This window comes from Amphiprion ocellaris, chromosome 3, assembly GCF_022539595.1.
Source record: "Amphiprion ocellaris isolate individual 3 ecotype Okinawa chromosome 3, ASM2253959v1, whole genome shotgun sequence".
Lineage (NCBI taxonomy): Eukaryota > Metazoa > Chordata > Actinopteri > Pomacentridae > Amphiprion > Amphiprion ocellaris.
Window position 1 is genome coordinate 34,802,038 of NC_072768.1, and position 17,220 is coordinate 34,819,257.

The 17,220-nt window shown below is 39.2% G+C and overlaps 2 protein-coding genes across 3 annotated transcripts in view; both read right to left on the reverse strand.

Moving 5' to 3' along the window:
* The window catches only part of nrn1la (neuritin 1-like a), a 130,999-nt gene extending 123,205 nt beyond the window's left edge, over positions 1–7,794 (reverse strand). Inside the window, exon 1 of the mRNA XM_055007372.1 lies at positions 7,563–7,794. Within this exon, the coding sequence (XP_054863347.1) occupies positions 7,563–7,623 (61 nt within the window). The 5' untranslated portion in view covers positions 7,624–7,794. The remainder of the gene's footprint in view (positions 1–7,562) is intronic.
* A 1,679-nt stretch (positions 7,795–9,473) lies between these two features.
* edc4 (enhancer of mRNA decapping 4) overlaps positions 9,474–17,220 on the reverse strand; it is a 50,289-nt gene continuing 42,542 nt past the window's right edge. For both annotated transcript variants that reach the window (XM_035949641.2, XM_023273571.3), the window contains exons 29-30: positions 16,993–17,156; positions 9,474–11,297 (exon numbers count right to left, since the gene is read on the reverse strand). In XM_035949641.2, the coding sequence (XP_035805534.2) occupies positions 11,114–11,297; positions 16,993–17,156 (348 nt within the window). In that variant the 3' untranslated portion in view covers positions 9,474–11,113. The remainder of the gene's footprint in view (positions 11,298–16,992; positions 17,157–17,220) is intronic.

Sequence of the window (17,220 nt, forward strand, 5' to 3'; positions counted from 1 at the left end):
TAAATGAGAGGAGGAGCAGTGTCTCAACGGGCTTTTTTATCTCTATCTCTGGTGAAAAGTAATCATCTCTGTGATGTTTCCTCTCCTGTGATCTCACGAGCTCACATGTCAGTCAAACAGTGTGGCACATGAGATATGTATATTTTAAAACTCCGGCAAGAAAAAAGGAAAAATCTTGGAAATGAAGTGGCTTCCCTTTGATTCGAAACATGTGACGCAGGACTCTCGCTATCGGATTTATCAATATTTGTGAAATCCCTGATGAGGAAGGACGGAGGGAGGACGGAGGAGAGCGAGAGAGGATGGAGGAAAAAAGATAAAGAGTAGGAGGAGATGATGAAAGAAGCAGAAGGACAGAGATGAGAGCAAGTTTAAAACAAAAAAAAGGAAGAGCAGCGATGGAGGGATAGAAATGACTGCAGAGACGGATGAAAAAAGCAGAGATTTGCTAGAAGTAGGGAAAGAAAGAAGAGGAGGATGAAGGAAACAGGAGGAAGGACAAAGGGAAGCACAGGCAATTTTCCAAGAGACACTTAAACCTGTTTTAATGAGGAATCTTCTACTTCATGTGTCTGTGCTGCAGTTAAAACAACAAAAAACCAAAACAGAAAAGGCTTGAGTCGACCCTCAGAGAGAAAACCTAGAGACGGGGGAGGTTACGGAGTGTTTCCTGAGGAGAACAATTAAAAGCCAAATATAATCTCCCTCTTGCCTGTGGACTGTTTTTAATGTGATTATTGGGGTGATGGTGACGCAGACAGGAGACCTAAACCCAGGGGAAACCTCTTCTGGCCCTGACATTTGCAGCTTTTTGATGAGATTCGCAGGAGACAAAAGGAACAAGAAGAGGACAGGCTCCATATGAGGCTCCATGTGTTCCGACCGTGCTGCGATTACTGCATTAAACTTGACTTTTTTGGCTCATTTTGAGAGTTCTTGAATGTGACAGCACACAATGTACAGTGTAATTAATCAAAAAGTGGCAGATGGCATGCCAGTGCTACAGTGAATATGGAAAATATTCACTCTGCTTGGAAGTTTTCCTCTTTTATTGCTCTTCAACATTTATGGACAAGAATTTACAAGGAAAGACTCCCTAATGTCAAAGTGAAAACAAATTTCGACAAAGTGATGTCAATTAATTAATCAGTTAGTATGACGTAGATCACCTGAGTGTGGTGAGTGTGTCTGAAGAGAAAGACTTGTGTATCTGGAAGGTTCAATCACTGGTGGATCAGTACTCCTGGATATAGCTACATCATGAAGACAAAAACAAAACAACAAAAAAAACCTGCAAGCCACTCTGTGAAAAAGTTGTTTAAAGCATAAGTCAGGGGATTCAAGAAAATTTTGAGTTGTTAAATATCCCCTGGACAATCGTTGAATCCATCATTAATAAACACAAGAATTATGTCACGCATAAATCAGCCTAAAGCAGGTTGACCTCAAAAACTGAGTTACAGAGCAAGTAAGAGACTCATTAGGAAGTTCACCAAGACACCTATGACTCTGAAGTCAACTGGATGAGACCAAAATTGAACTTTTGTGGCAATCAGACTAGATGCTGTGTTTAGTGGACACCAAACACTGAACACCATCACAAACACATCATTCCCACTGTGAAGCATGGTGGTGGCAGCATCATGATGTGAAGCATGGTGGTGGCAGCATCATGATGTGAAGCATGGTGGTGGCAGCATCATGATGTGAGAAAATGTTGGCAAGAAATCCAATTAGACTGATTGTAGCCTCAATAAAAGTATTCCAGGTAAACATGACAGTACTTTCTAATCTGTAAAATCGAATGTATGGCACAGTAGAAGTGTGAAAAATGACTTTTTACTGTCATCTGAACGTCTTTTCCTGTAAGTTGTGCAAATGTGAGCTAAAAAGGCTACATTAGCTGCAATTATGTTGTATGAACAAGTAATTTATGTATATTTCTGTTAAGTTGGCTCTGCTGTTCTAATGTGTGCATTGCAGTACCTACACTATGTAAAGAAAGTGGATTAAAGCTGGATTTCAGTCATGTTTAGACGTTATATTATGTCCTTGAAATATTGTTGGAAAATATGTCGCTTTTGTTAATTTTTCACATATTTTGGTGATTTTACTTTGAGTTCATAGAGCTGCTGTGCATTTTGTTCAACAATACAGCTTTGAAGAAGGATCATTCAGGTGTGAATGTTTTCACAGAAGGAAAATAACAGCTACGATGGTAATGTCGATTGTATTCTACTTTCATGATCCTCTTATTGTGCAGCTTATTGAGACACTAAGTTAATATTATTAAATGCACCAGTGCTGCTTTGACAAGTCAAATATCTGCTTGGAAAACAGCCTGTTATTTAGTATTTACAGTGTTTGGTTATTATGACACGTTGTCCTCCTTTTCCCCTCTTCTGTGGAGACGTCAGCGTTGAGATGAACCTCTTGATGCAGCCTGAAGAAGAACACCGAGGCTCCAAACACGTCGCAATCCAACGTAGCTGCCAGTCACGGCCCTTTTTTCTGTGTCTACGTTTGTGTATCAAACGCTCTCCTTTTTTTTCTTCTGAAAAAAGTATAAATGTTGTGAAATTCTTCCAGCGGGACCGAGAGCAGACTCTGAGAAGACTCTGCACTGGTGGATGACACATAAGAATCTGAGCTGTGTGTTGTAAAGGTCCACAGCGCAGCTATAAATACTGTGCGAGTTAAATAAGGGAGAAAACATCCTATGGAATGTTATTAATCTTGGTTTAGTCTTTCATCACTGTCTCTTTGCGTCTCTCACTGTGCAGATGATGAGCTTTTTCATCTACTGATATTTTAACTACTTGAAATTAGTTGAAAGACTTGACCTCAAAATGTTCCAAAAAATATCATTCAGGCTGCTGTTAAAAGAACAAAAAGGTTGTTAACCCTTAAAGGCCTTGGTTGTTTTTTTTTTTTTTTGTTTTTTTTTAAATTCCACCTGAAAAACATTCAAAAATTCAATCGATAACACTTCCACAGCTGTGAGGCCAAACCGAACAACCTTGGGCTCCATGGATGAGAGACACTTTAGAGAATTTTGAAATCTAAAAGTTCTCCTTGTCCTTATCACCGGGTCAGAGTGAGATCTGAAAAACTCCAGTGAGAATTCACTGATCAAACCTATAAATTAGAGATTAAATAACAGACAGCCTTACAACAATAACTCCATGACACTGTTCTAAAACTCTCAGTTTCAAACCTGACCCAACAGAAATGAAGCCCAACAATTTCTACATTAACTTTGATCATGGTAGAATCATTCATCCTCTCCAGTGAAAACACCACAGCTGGCAACCTTTGAAAAATAGCGTCAGATGTCATTTTAAACCCTGAACAGTCACCAGGTGACCCATTTAAGCCGGTTCAAAGCAGCTTGTGCATATAGGCGTTAATAAGGATGTGCTACATATGGTCACATACGTCTCCACAATTCAATCGTTCAGTTCATTTTACAGAAAGTCACTTCATCTCCTAAGGATAGGCGGTCCTAGATGTCTGGAATTTCTTACAGATGCAGTTGATAAGATGGAGAAGCTATGTGTTGATTTGTGGAGCTCTGGCATAAAGAATGTCCAAGTTATTGTCACTCCGGTATGACTTATTATAGATGAGAGCTTAAAAAAAAAAAAAAAAAAACAGCAACATTTTGAGCCATGTTTGAACTGGTTGTGTTTTAGCAACAAGCTGAACAAGAATGTTTTCTGAAACTATTACATGCTGCCTTTCAAACAAAGTCTCATACGTGTATTTTGGTCTTGCAGTTCTTCTTTTATAAGATTTTCTATGTCAGTATGGACATAAATTCCCTATAAAGGAGTGGATATCAGCTGGCTTTATCCTACAGGGACTCAGTGGCATGAATGTTTACAGGGACAGCACTGTAATCGGCCCTTTCAGCCTTTATGTTTCCGTTGTAGTGTAGGATCCGAAAGCTCTGACCGCTATGTTACGCCAGAATGCGCAAAACAATCACAAATACTACGGATTGGACATAACTTCAGTTCTATGATCATGCAGGAAATATAACAATGGAGGTTTGTTAAGTTAATCTATGTCGCGAATTTTACAAAGTTGGTGACAATATCGGGAAAAGAAAGACTGCTACTTAACAAGGACATCAGTAGGGCAGAAAAATGGTGCTTGTTGTGCTTTTTGACTTTAACCAATCAGTGTTGAGACCTGCACAGTAGTTTTTCAGGGCCACTGAAGATACCTACTTCAGAGTACATACTTTTGATCCCGAAGACAGCCCTAAAAGACGTTCTATAGGGGCAGTTCTTAGGGTTAGCGGTTCAGCTGTTCGGTTTGGCCACCTTAAAGAGCGTACAACTTCCTGCAGTGGAAAACAACCTATTAACAGACGCAGTAGTTGTTGTTTTTTGGAGGCAAACATCAACAATATCCAGACTGGTGAGTCTTGGGTTGTTAAAAAACCCTGTACTGGGTGCTTTTTACTGAAGCTACAAGGATTACCATGGCCTCAAGGACTGCGAATCTGCGTAGACTTCCATGCTAATGTGGAGCAGTCCCCTCTAAAGAGACAATACCTGAGGACTACCCACCAGTCAGGTTGAACTAAGGAAGCCTCTTGGACGAGGGTAAACGATCTTTAAGAACCAAAAAGTGAAGTCCAGTTGCTCTTTACTCAATAGCTTCTAAGGCTACCATGACCTTGATGATGAAGAATCAACACAGATGTTGGAACAGTCACCTTTAAACAAAGGAGATCTACAGCACCGCTTATCAGCTACTTATAATGCAGTCCTGAGATCCTTCACCAGGCAGTTTCACCACTATCAGTACCTCAAGGCTTATGAATCTTAGGTTGTTACCTGACACTCCTCAACGGTCAGAACTGAAGAGTTACCTTGGATGAAGGTGACACATCTCTAAGAACCAAAAAGAGACATTAAGTTGCTTTTTAATAAAGCTCCAAGGACTACTATGACATTGATGATGGAGAATCTACACAGACATCTATGTTAAAATAGAACGGTCACCTCTAAACAGTAAAGAAGGTCCACAACACCACTTATCCAGTACTTATAATGCTGTTTTGAGGTTCCTCACCATGCAATTTCACAACCACCATGTGGTTGTTTGTACAATACCTGTGACTCCTCACTAGTCAGTTACAAGTGAAGAAATCTCTTGAATGAATGTAAAATATTTTCAAGAACCTTATTGACTGAAAATCTATGTAGACATCTGTGTTAAAGTGGAACAGCCATTTCTAAATAGATCAGGGGGGTTGACAACAGCTCTTATCAGGTATTTATAATGCAGTCCTGAGGTTCCTCACCAGGTGGTTTAACAGTCATTCACACTCTACTTTCTTCTAAATCTAACACTGATCTGCGTATATCCAACAAGTTTTATTGCTGAGGTAAAGGTGACAGGAAGTGCTGTTCCTAGACACACCAGCCAGACATGAACACACACACAGTCTGATGGGAACAAAAGAAGAGTTTCAGACCACATTAATACGTAATGACTGTGAGTTGATAGACGGACTGAGTGAACGAGGAGACGACAAACCGACAGCAGCAGCAGAGTTTCCTGGTCAGGTTTGAATGCGGGACTCAAAGGATTCTCCAGAGACTCCGCCGAGCCGAGGAGGGGGACAGATGTGATTCATTCATCATTTATCTCCATCGGTGGGACTTTTTTTTTATTTCCCCCCCTACTGTGTCACACTCCCACGGGAACCCCGACGTCCCATCCACCTCCTCATCCTCATTTCTCTGACATCATCAGCAGCAGCAGCAGCGAGAGGCGACAGTGATCAGTGATGTGAAAGACGATGATAATAATCGTGTTATTCACTTCGCCTGTCACTGATTTCAATGCTGAGGCTGATTAACGCATACAAACACCAGATAAGTGGCATTAGTGCTTTAAAATGTCATCAGTGCCATGAAAAAATCACACAATCTTCACACAAAAATCTCACCAGAGCAGCAATTTGATTGTTTAATTGATTAGCTGTCAACTGTTCAATGAACTTTTTCATCATCAACTAATCAAAGTCCTCTGATTCCAGCTTCTTAAATGTGAATATTTTCCGTTTTCTTTCGTTCTCTGTGACAGAAAACTGAAACAATTTGGGCTGTGGACAAAACAAGACATTTATAAATATCTATATTTTCTCTCTCTATCACTTCCTTTAAAGATACACTAGAATAGATATACAGTATGTAGATTTATTTAAGTTTTTTAAACATGTTTTCTTTGTCGCTTAAATTATCTTAAAATTCACACAAAAACAAAGATCAAGGTAATAAATATTGATTTAATGTGCATTATATATAAATATATTATTATTATTTTATCTGTTCATGTTTTTTTCTGTTTAGTGGACATTTAAGGACACTTATTGACTTTAATAGACCAAATAACTTACCAATTAGTAGAGAAAATACTCAACAAATTAATCAACAAAGAAAATAATCAATAGTTGTGTCCTTAAAGCTTCATATTCAATCATTAACTTTAAAAAAATTAGTTAAAAATGCAGCAAAAATGCACAAAAGCATGTTTAAATCACCAAAAAAGGTTGAAATATTGCCTCTTTTCAGTCCAGTAAATATTTGGGAGTCATAAGTCAGTCTGTTGAAGTTACTTTTATTCAGGACGATGATAGTTTTATTAATTTATGTTGTTTAAAATGGATCTGATGTGCATAATTTAGCATTGCTGCTTGTGTAAAAGGGTAAATTCAATTATTTTTCTCATCAAGTCTTGCAAGAAATGTGGAAACTGTTGTATGACGTCCTCTAAAGTGGGAGTTTGAATGAATATATGAGACAAGTCGGATGATATGGAGTTGCATTGTGGGAAATGCAGGATTTAGGCTCCTAATCGTTGATTTATTGAGCAATCTCTTGGAAATCCTGTAAGCTTTTGCAGAATTGCAGAAATCTCCCTTAAATTCAACATATTTCACTGTACTAAACCTACACGACTGCATGAACTAAACTTGCAGCTGAACTATTGCAGCTTTCATCGTTACTATGTGCGTAACTGAGCTCAACCCTGGGAATGAATGCTGTTAAATTCTCCTCCAGCTGTTGTCCAGCAGCTGTGGAACCCATTCAGAGAAAATCACGACATCACTTTGAACCTGTATCCACCTCTGGGAGCCAGCCCGCCCTCCGAGCAGCTCATCCCGCTGTATCCAACAACCTTTGGGCTATTTTCGGTCTTAGTGAGCTCCCTCCGGCCGGTTTCCTCCCAGCAGCTGCAGCGCGTGTTCCGCTGGATGCTGGAGGTGAAACCGGGAAGCTGCGGGACGAGTCAAGTTGCTGCGCGTAAAGACGCAGCGCAGACTCCAGTTTGGAAGCCAGTGACAGCTCAACATCTGCATAAAGATCAGGGTTTAACGCGCAAACGTGCCCACATGTGTGCCGTCCTTTTTACGCACAGCAGCAGCAGTAGCATCACCAAAAGCCGCTCCACAGTCTGCTGCAGTGGAAGTTACGCACCGCTCAGACGCACAAGTTTGCACAGAATTAACAGGATTATTGTTTTATTTCGGTACTCACTCAGCAGCAGAGCAACAGGCAGGAAGAGGAGGCACGCAGAGTTCATCAGAGATGCCATCATGAACCGACGGTTCGTCCGCACAAGTTTCAGGTTGGCAGGAATTCCCAAGTTTTACTGTTCAGAGAAAAAAAAAACAGAAAGGAAAAGCAGTCCGATGTCGCCCTCCTCGGTGCTGGTCAGAGCTCTCCTCCTCCCGTCCTGATCGCAGCTCGGTACTCCACTGTGAGAGAATCCACGGAGCGTTCATCCGCTGAATGGGAGGAGGAGAGGAGGAGGAGGAAGAGGAGAGGAGGAGGAGGAGGAGGAGAGGAGGAGGAGGAGGAGGAGGAGGAGGAGGAGGAGGAGGAGGAGGAGGAGGAGGAAGGTCCACCGCAGAGTCCCTGATGAGCTGCACATGATCTGGATGTCCTGCATCCAAAACCAAACTTTGCTAAAAGTAAAATCAATCAATAAATCAACCAATAAATATGCAAAATAAATAAATAAAATAATAATGAATACATAAATATAAAAAATAAATATTTTCAAAATATTGAATATCTAAAAAAATCTAATAAATACGTAATTTAACATATTAAATCAAAAATAAGTATTGTAAATATTAAATAAATCAATAAATCAACCAATAAATATGTAAAATAAATAAATAATAAATACAGAAATATTTTTAAAAAATAAATATTTAAGAAGATATTGAATAATATCTAAAAATATCAAATAAATATTTAAACATATTAAATCCGTTAATAAATATTAAAATATTAAATCAATCTATAAATCAACCAATAAATATGTAAAATAAATACACAAATAGTAAAAATATTTAAAAATCTTGAATATTTAAAATATTAAATAAATACATGATTTAACATATTAAATCAATAAATCAATATTTAAAATATTAAATCAATTAATAAATCAACCACTACATATGTAAAAAAAATCAATCTTTAAACATATTTAATAAATAACATTAAAAATATCAAATAAAAACACATTTAAATATTAAAATCAATCAATAAATATTTAAAATATTAAATAAATACATGTATTTATTTTCTATAAGTATATATAAATCTAATTTTTAAAAAACAGCTCTCTGTTGATTGTTCCCTTTGAATATACTCTAGAATATAAATACAAGAAGTCGATTAAAAAAAAAAAAAACATTGTTTAAATTTATATTTCCTCTTTCTCTCAGTCTTAAAATCCACACAAACACAAGATAAAAGTTGTTGATTTTAAAAGGAGCAAATATGAATAACATTAATGTGCATTATATGTAAAACATTATTAATCATAATATTGAGTTGTTCTCTCTGCTATATAATTAATGTAAGTTACATTATTAGGCAATTTCTGAATATTAGGTGGTCCAGTGGTTCCTAACATATAAATAAATGAGTAATTACTACATTCACATAGGTTTCTGTGTTTTCATGTAAATATTTCAGAATTTTAACCTGTTCTGATTTTTAATAGTTTGACAAGTTAAAAAGGGAATCTTCTCTTTTGTGAAACAACTTAGACATGAGCTTTAATTAAACAGTTTACTCTGTATTTTCTGCTCTTTATTAGGCTTATTTGTTCACAGCAGAGGGGTCAGTGCCCCTATTATCCTGACATTATTAGTTTCTGGAGCCTTTTTGAGCCTCTAAAAATTAAACAAACTGAACAATGTGAGAAGTTTAAAGGTCACAGATAACAGCTCTAATCAGAGTGTTGAGAGGCAAAAAGGTTGCAACCGCTTGTTAATAATGTATTCTTATCATTTATGTATTTTTTATGTAAAACCTTCATCTGAAATTAATTTAGCATGAGGCGTTGTTACCTTCTGAACGGCTCAAAATTGCCTTTAAAAACTCGTTTAAAAGAAACACACATGAATAAATAAATAAATAGGCAGTAAATTGAACAAGTCTTTTTTTTATTCCAAAATGTTTAGGGTAAAAGAAACTGTAAAAGATACAACATAAACCGTCCAAGCTGAAGGGAGGCGAACACAACGGAAAGAGAGGAAAACAAACAAACGTCCAGTCTGAGCTCCGCTGCTAGTAGTCAAAATAAACCTTCTCTGGGTTTCCTGACAAGACGAGACGAGACGAGACGAGCGTCCCAATCAGCCGTCAAATGTTTGCAAACACAACGACACCCTGACCTCGTCACCGCTGGTTTTAAACGCTTGTAAAAGTGAAAACGGAGCCGCGGCGGGAGGGAAACGCTTGAACATTACAAGTCGTCCGATAACAAGTAAAATACAGTAAGGCACTTGCTAGACAGATTCTAAACACACGGGTCAAATGAACACAACTTTTATTTGTACAATCAGCAAAAAAAAAAAAACAAACAAAAACAAAAAAAAAAAAACAGTGCGGCCACCCTGTAATTAAACCAACGTGTGTGTGTGTGTGTGTGTGTTTGTAGCTGTACAGTCGGTATCATACACAAACAAACGGTGCATTAACAACCTAAAGGCTCACTGTCTGATACTGTAAGAGCAGGAATGACTTGGGAAAACGTCAAGCGGGGCGAGTGTCCGACTAAGTGGCGCCCCCTGGAGGCGAAGGGAAGCGACTGCACGTGGAGTTTTCACAGAACAGCATCAGTAACGATTAGTTTTTATTATGCTCCTTCCAACAAACTCTTAAAGCAAGTATACATGGCTTACAAATACTACATGTTTATATATAAAAAATAAAGAGGGGCAGAAGAAAAACAAGGAGAAGAAGAAGAGGAGGAGGTTCACAGGACAGAGCTGTACACATGGACGGCTGCTGGCTTCGTTTTAAAGGGGATTCTTTCCAGCAAACATGGAAAATGGCATTTATTTCACTTATTTAATCCTTCAGAAATCAGAGTGAGATATGCATATGAAGAAACTATTAGTGTCTCCAACCTATAAAGAAACAACTGAAACACAACGCAGCTTTGGGTGTTTTTTTTTTTTGTTGTTTCTTTGTTTCATTGCCCAGATTAAGCTTTAAAAGAACCGAACTAAGGGCAGCGAAAAAGATGCTGGTCTGTATTGTTGAAGAAAAAAGAACCAAAAATGCGTCCAAGCCTGCTGTTTGCTCTTAAGGCCAAAATACAAGGCGACGTCTCGGAGGCGAAACGTGTTCCTCGAGTAGCTCCGGTATCCCAAAACACAGCGGGACGATGAAGGAACTCTACTCGGCTGAACATTCGTTGAGTCTTTTGCACGTTTGGATGAAGTGACATCAGAGGGAGTGTCGGGCAGATTTGTTGTTCTGAAAACAGCAGCGAGGTCTGGATTTATCTACAGCCAACTCAGGAGTCTCTTCAACAGAAATCGACGACAATCTTTTCCGTCCAGACCTTTTTTTTTGTCTTGCAGGGAAGGTGGGGAGAAAGAATAAGAGTAATAAAAACTGTCTATTTCTTAACTTGACACTTCACTGGTGCAGGAACAGGAGGGAACTGGGGGTTGAAGAGGTGGATTTAGGGGCGAGTGAACCCGTCCTCGTCGGTTTCTCCTCTGAAACATTCGTGGAGAAGCGACGGCGAGTTCACGTCTACGGTGGTGAACAGCCTAGTGGTTGACGAGTCCCTGCAGCATCATCATGAGGCGTCGAGCCCTCTTGCTGAGCGGACTGTGGGGGTCCTGCTGCAGGAAGGCGAACAGCTTCGGTCGCACCTGAGCCAACACCGAGGACATGTGGTCTCTGGTCAGCGGGTCGCCGTGGTCCAGGTTCATCAGTGCGTCTTCCAGGTAGCTGGACGGAGAGAAGAAAAAAGTTAGAAAAATTACAGGTTCAGTCACTCTTCATACAGTCAAAACTATTAAAACTTGTAGACAAACTACACAAATCATGTACAAAGCTAGAAACACAATTTTGCCACAAAACATACATGAATTGTTTCATGTTCGAGAAGGGGGACATCAACTAGGAGGAAAACACAACTTTGAAATAAACAAAATCCATACAAAAAAGATTCTGCATTTCATTCTGTGGGGTAAAACTCTGCAACAGTCCAAACATGCAAGAGCTGAAAACACAAGACAGTGTTTTCACAGGACACAAGGATGAAGTGGGATGTGACAGTCAGTGGGTGTGGACAGGTTACTGTTATTAATTATTCATTTCTTTAATGACTTGTTTTCTATATTCATTCATGTGTCGTTTTAGTTGGGTATTTTCTCTCTGTTGTGTTTTGCCATTGCTAGGTCCTTTTGTATAAATGTAGATGGACAATTTTGGTGTAGATTTATTATAAATCATGTGCATTATTATTACTCCGCCAAGGAATGCGGTGGAGTTATGTGACAATCGACGTACGTTTGTCTGTCTGTCTGTCTGTCTCTTAGCAACATTACTCAAAAACAAAATAATGGATTTGGATGAAATTTTCAGAGAAAGTCAGAAATGACACAAGGACCAAGTGATTAGATTTTGGTAGTGATGCAGCTTATAGTCTGGATCCACGGATTTGTTGAAGATTTTGTATCATTGTGAGATAGCGGCATGGTGTCACTGTAACTATGACAACAAGTGAACACTACATCAGCTGCCTGCTGATGATCACATGATTATGATCCTACTACAAATCCACTGATTTATCCGTTGGAAATGATACAAGGAACAATTGATTAAATTGTGGGGGTGTTTCTGAGTCCCACCAATTCTTGCCGCCTGCTACATATTTAGGTCACGTGATTTGTCATCCGTACATAACGTACACATGCTCAGTGCAAGATCATTTTTTGTTTGTACATGTATATTATTAAATGGACACATTCTATGGTGCCATGATTTCTGCTACAAGTTTCTTCAAGATTTCAGCCATCAGAAATGATATCATTGGTGGAGTACTGCGCTATCTAAAGGGCTTTTCTTGTTATTATTATTTATAAATGGTAGTATTATGAAGAAGCAAGAAAAATAGATTTTCAATCGTGTGTGTAAGGAGAAGGAGTGGGATTAGATGAGTTTCAACTTCTTCTTCGTTATTTTGGTGCGTGGCTGCATTAAAAAGGTCATTTTTGTGCTGCAGAAGGTTCACAAGCACAATCTGACACTCCAGCCTTCAGTCGCTCAGACTTAAAACCTCAATACTAATACCAAGAGTAATATCAAAACCTGTAGACAGCGGCTATATGACAGATGAATTTGATCTGCTGTTCGATCCTGACTGCATGTCGGAGAGAATTTATGATTTTAAGTAATTAGTCAAGTTGCTGCTGTTGTTTAAACTATGTAAATATACACAACTCTCTCTGCTCTACATATTAATTAATGAAATAATAATAATAATAAAAACAACCAGACCACACAGGACTCAAACTCTAATCTCCTAGGTGACAATCCTGTGACTGAGGCCACCTCTACTCCTATTTGTGTGGAATTTTGTCTTAATTTTACAACTTTTACAGTGAGATTAATGCATTTTTGAGCTGTGGACCAATTTAACTTTTTATTATTTTGGTGTGAGGCTGCGTTAAAAAGGTCATTTTTGTGTGGCAGAAGGTTCATGCACACAATCCGACACTCCAGCCTTCAGTTGCTCGAATACAAAAGCAGCACAAGGATAACTTGTTCAGACTTGTGACCCTGTGACTTGTGACGGACAGGAAGGCCGGCTCTCAACTATCTTTGTTCTTTTTTTTTTTTAATGTCACTCCTCGTCCTTCGCAGTGTTTCTGGCTTCCTGCCTGTCGTGTCGACGCCTATCTTGTTTTTTCACTCCGACAGAAATTGGGTTTCTCTTGTCCTCACCTGCGTCTCGTCCCATTACTCGGGCCGCACTACGTTTAATTCCTCGACTAATTGTTTGGGTGAGACATCTGGTGGTTTTAACATCCAGCAGGACGGAGTAAATGACCACCCATCAGCGTGTCCGGAGCGCTACCTGATCCCGCTCTACTCCGGCGTCGCCAGCTGGTTTCCTGCCAGGTCCCCGCGATGCACATCACAGCTCCATCAAATCCCCATCGCAGCGCCAGCACTCCCTTTAAAAGGGGCTTTTAATGTCACCGCACAGATACCGAACAACTTTCTGCAAGTTGTCTTACAGGAGATCATCTGCCTGTAACTACATTCTATCCAAACACTCAAAACACACATTTAATTGCTCTTCGTGCTCCCTACTCCCCAATGTATCCGTTTGTTCATCAATGCGCTCTTCATGACCAGCTAACGAACCTGCTAAGAACACGGTTTTTGCGGATAATGACGCCCCTCTGTACTCCAAACAATCCGCCCGGTGCTTTGGGAATCTTTTATGGATTCTTCTGAGATATTTCCCATCAGGAGTACTGAAAAACAGAAGCTCCTTTATCTGGTGTAGACAGCTCAGTGTTTGATGTGGATCATGATTTCCTTCCAGCACACCGTAACGCCTTATTGCCTGATTTCTATTTACTCACGAGAGCAAGAAGTTTTTCCTGCACGATTAAAAAGGAAGCAATAATGACAGCAATGTAGCCTTTCTTTCACAATTTGTTTCCGTCCTAATAAAGTGTCAAACTGAGCCGCACCCCTCGTATATTTCTACAGATGGCAGAGAACCACACCAGAGGGCCATATTAGCAGCTGCAGTGTAAAACCAGAACCAGACAGATGATCCGGACACAGACTTGTGCTGTAAAGGGACTCTGAGAGATGAAGGGAAAAAAAAGGTTTACAGAGGGGGAAGAAAAACTCGAGAGGAGACAGAAAAGATGAAGCCTTTCTGACATTTTCACAATAAGAACAATAAGACTGATGTACAGGATGAACAATACAAGGACGCACAGAGAACAGGGTGATGGAGGGCTTCCAGAAACTGCAGCGCTATTCATGGGATCATCGGCGCTCCCCGGACGGCCATCATGCAGCTCGGCTACAGACGGAGCAGGGTGGTGAGGTCAGCACTTTAGCACCGTTTAGCACCCGGGAGACGGAGAATAATGGACGTACGATGGAGATTAGATGAGGAGCAAAAGTTTAGGCAAAGATCGGCTTTGTTACTGATCGAGGGGGAGGGGAGGTGTGTAATGCGATTCAAAACGTGACATTTTGGGAAGAAGTGAGCTTGTACAGTTCGCAGGTTTTTGATTAAAACCAATTATTCCCGCCGCACCGCCAGACAGGTCTTACATCAAACTACAACGGTGTGAGAAGATATTGTAATGAAATTAGAAAATCCTGCGAGTGCTCAGGTAAGAACCATCAAGATATGTATGCTAATTAAAGTTAAATGTGTTTTTGAGCTAAAAACTGAAGGATACAGATGAGATGGAACACACAAATGCTGGTGTTATTATCACTGTGCCAAGGAAGGCGGCGGAGTTATGTGACGATTGGCGTATTTGTTTGTTTGCTTGTTTGTCTGTCTGTTTGCAACATTACTCAAAACCGGACTAAAGGATTTGGATGAAATTTTCAGGGAAGGTCAGAAATGACACAAGAACCAAGTGATTAGATTTCGGTAGTGATGCAGCTTATAGTCTGGATCCATGGATTTGTTAAAGATTTCTGTATCGTTGCAAGATTTTGTTTTGTTTCACTGTCATGTATTTTATAGTCCAGCTATTTTGTGATATTTTAATACTGTGATGTTTTCATTGTGACCTGCCAAGGGACTGCACATGGAAATTAGCTTTAAGCTAACTCTGGTGCAAAACATCAAATGGCAACATTTATGTTTAATATTGTACATGGTCCCTCTTTAAATAAACTGATTAATGACGATTAATGAGATAGCAGCACGATGTCCCTGTAACTATGACAACAAGTGAACACTACATCAGCTGCCTGCTGACGATCACATGATTGTGATCTTACTACAAATCCACCGCTGTGGACTAACTGGGACTCATCTGTCAGAAATGATACAAGGAACAATTGATTAAATTGTGGGGGTGTTTCTGAGTCCCATCAATTCCTGCCACTTGTTACATATTTAGGTCACCGGTATCCGTACATAACGTACACATGCATAACACACGCCTGTGCTCAGCGCAAGGTCATTTTGTTTGTGGGTGCATCTATATTAAATGGTCACATTCTATGGTGCCGTGATTTCTGCCACAAATTCTTTCAAGATTTCATCCATCGGAAATGATACGACGACCTAGCAGCTTAGGTGGAGTACTGCGTTCTCTGAGTGCTTTTCTTGTTGGCATTGCTACCAAATTGATAAAAAAAATCTGCATAATGAAATCATCCTAAACTTTCCAAGCCCTATGCTGCCATATGATCAACCATTTGGGACTTTTCTACATCAGAAAAGTCGTAGAAAAAAAGAAAATTAATGTTCAGTTCAACCGGAAATTGCTGTCAACTTACTTCCTGACCTTTGACTCCTGAGGTGATGATAAATGATAAATCTAGTAAATTTTTGGACCAATTTCTGCTACTTTATATGGAAGAGAGTCTCCAGTTCTGCTTGACAAGTATGACGTTGTTTTAAACTACTTTTTTTTTTTATCGTGGTTTCTTCTACGTTTCTCTCGAGTGATAAATTTGAAAATATTGCTAAATTCTCAGTACAGCTGCTGTCTTTAATGTATTTGTATGCCATATTTGTCGATGTTGTGGTTCCAAAATTAGTAGTTAAGTGTCTCAGTTGAATGAGATCTAGTTACTATTTCATATTTTTTCTGCTGTCTGACAACATAAACAGATAAATATGTAAATTTGAACAGTTTTATTTGGAATTTGGCTCTATTAAGTATAGTAGTAGGTGAAAATACACAAAGTGAAAACAACACATGCATTTCATGTGTCTATATTCAATTTTCACACACTTAACTGTCTTCATGTGAAAACAACATCAAAAAGGCTACTTTATTTGCAGATATTGGAGAGTAAACACTGATTTTAGTTGGTCCAAGGCCTTAAATAAGATGAGCAAATCTAAACTGAAAGTGCCTCCAAGTAAAATGCACACAAAAGAAACCCTGGAATATTATATTTCTTATTTACTCGTCTCTATGGTAGAGAAAAGAACAGGCTTGAGAAGGAGGCTAAGTGCATCCTGCAGTTACAACCGGGTTTACAAACAGGAAAACAAAACACTTAACATGTTGTACAGCAGCCGCACACTAGATTTCTTGTTCAACTGGTAAGAAAATTGTAGTCAAATGTAGCATCTTGTATGATTTTCATTTGTGTTTATTGTATTTTATTCTAAACTTAACTGTTTGTGATTCTTGTTCATTTATTTGCTCCCACAGAAGTATAAAGAACCCTTCTGTTTACTTACAATACTTTACTTTTCTGATATTTCAAACATTACCAGCATGAAAGTATATATCTCTCTTACAAAGACACCAACAGTCCACTGTGCTCTGACTTTCAGCGTCTTCATTTATAAAATCACCGACACACTGAGTGTTTTCTCTGATGCCTGAAGTGATGTAGTCTGGCAACAGGTGCATGTTGGTGAGAAAACCTGAAATGTCAACATAACCTTGATTTTCCTCACCTGATTTTGAGCTCCGAGCGGGTTGTGAGGTTAGAAGAAAGCTGCTGGATGAGCGACAGCAGCACCGGCTGGCTGAGAGGACAGGGGCTCTGACCAAACACCTGCTGGGAGTCGATGGTCTCGCAAACATACAAGACCAGATTCAGATCCGTCGCTGATAAGGCCTGTGAAGAAAATGAGGCACAGGAAGGTTTTATTACTGTAAATACTCATTTGTGGAGCACCACT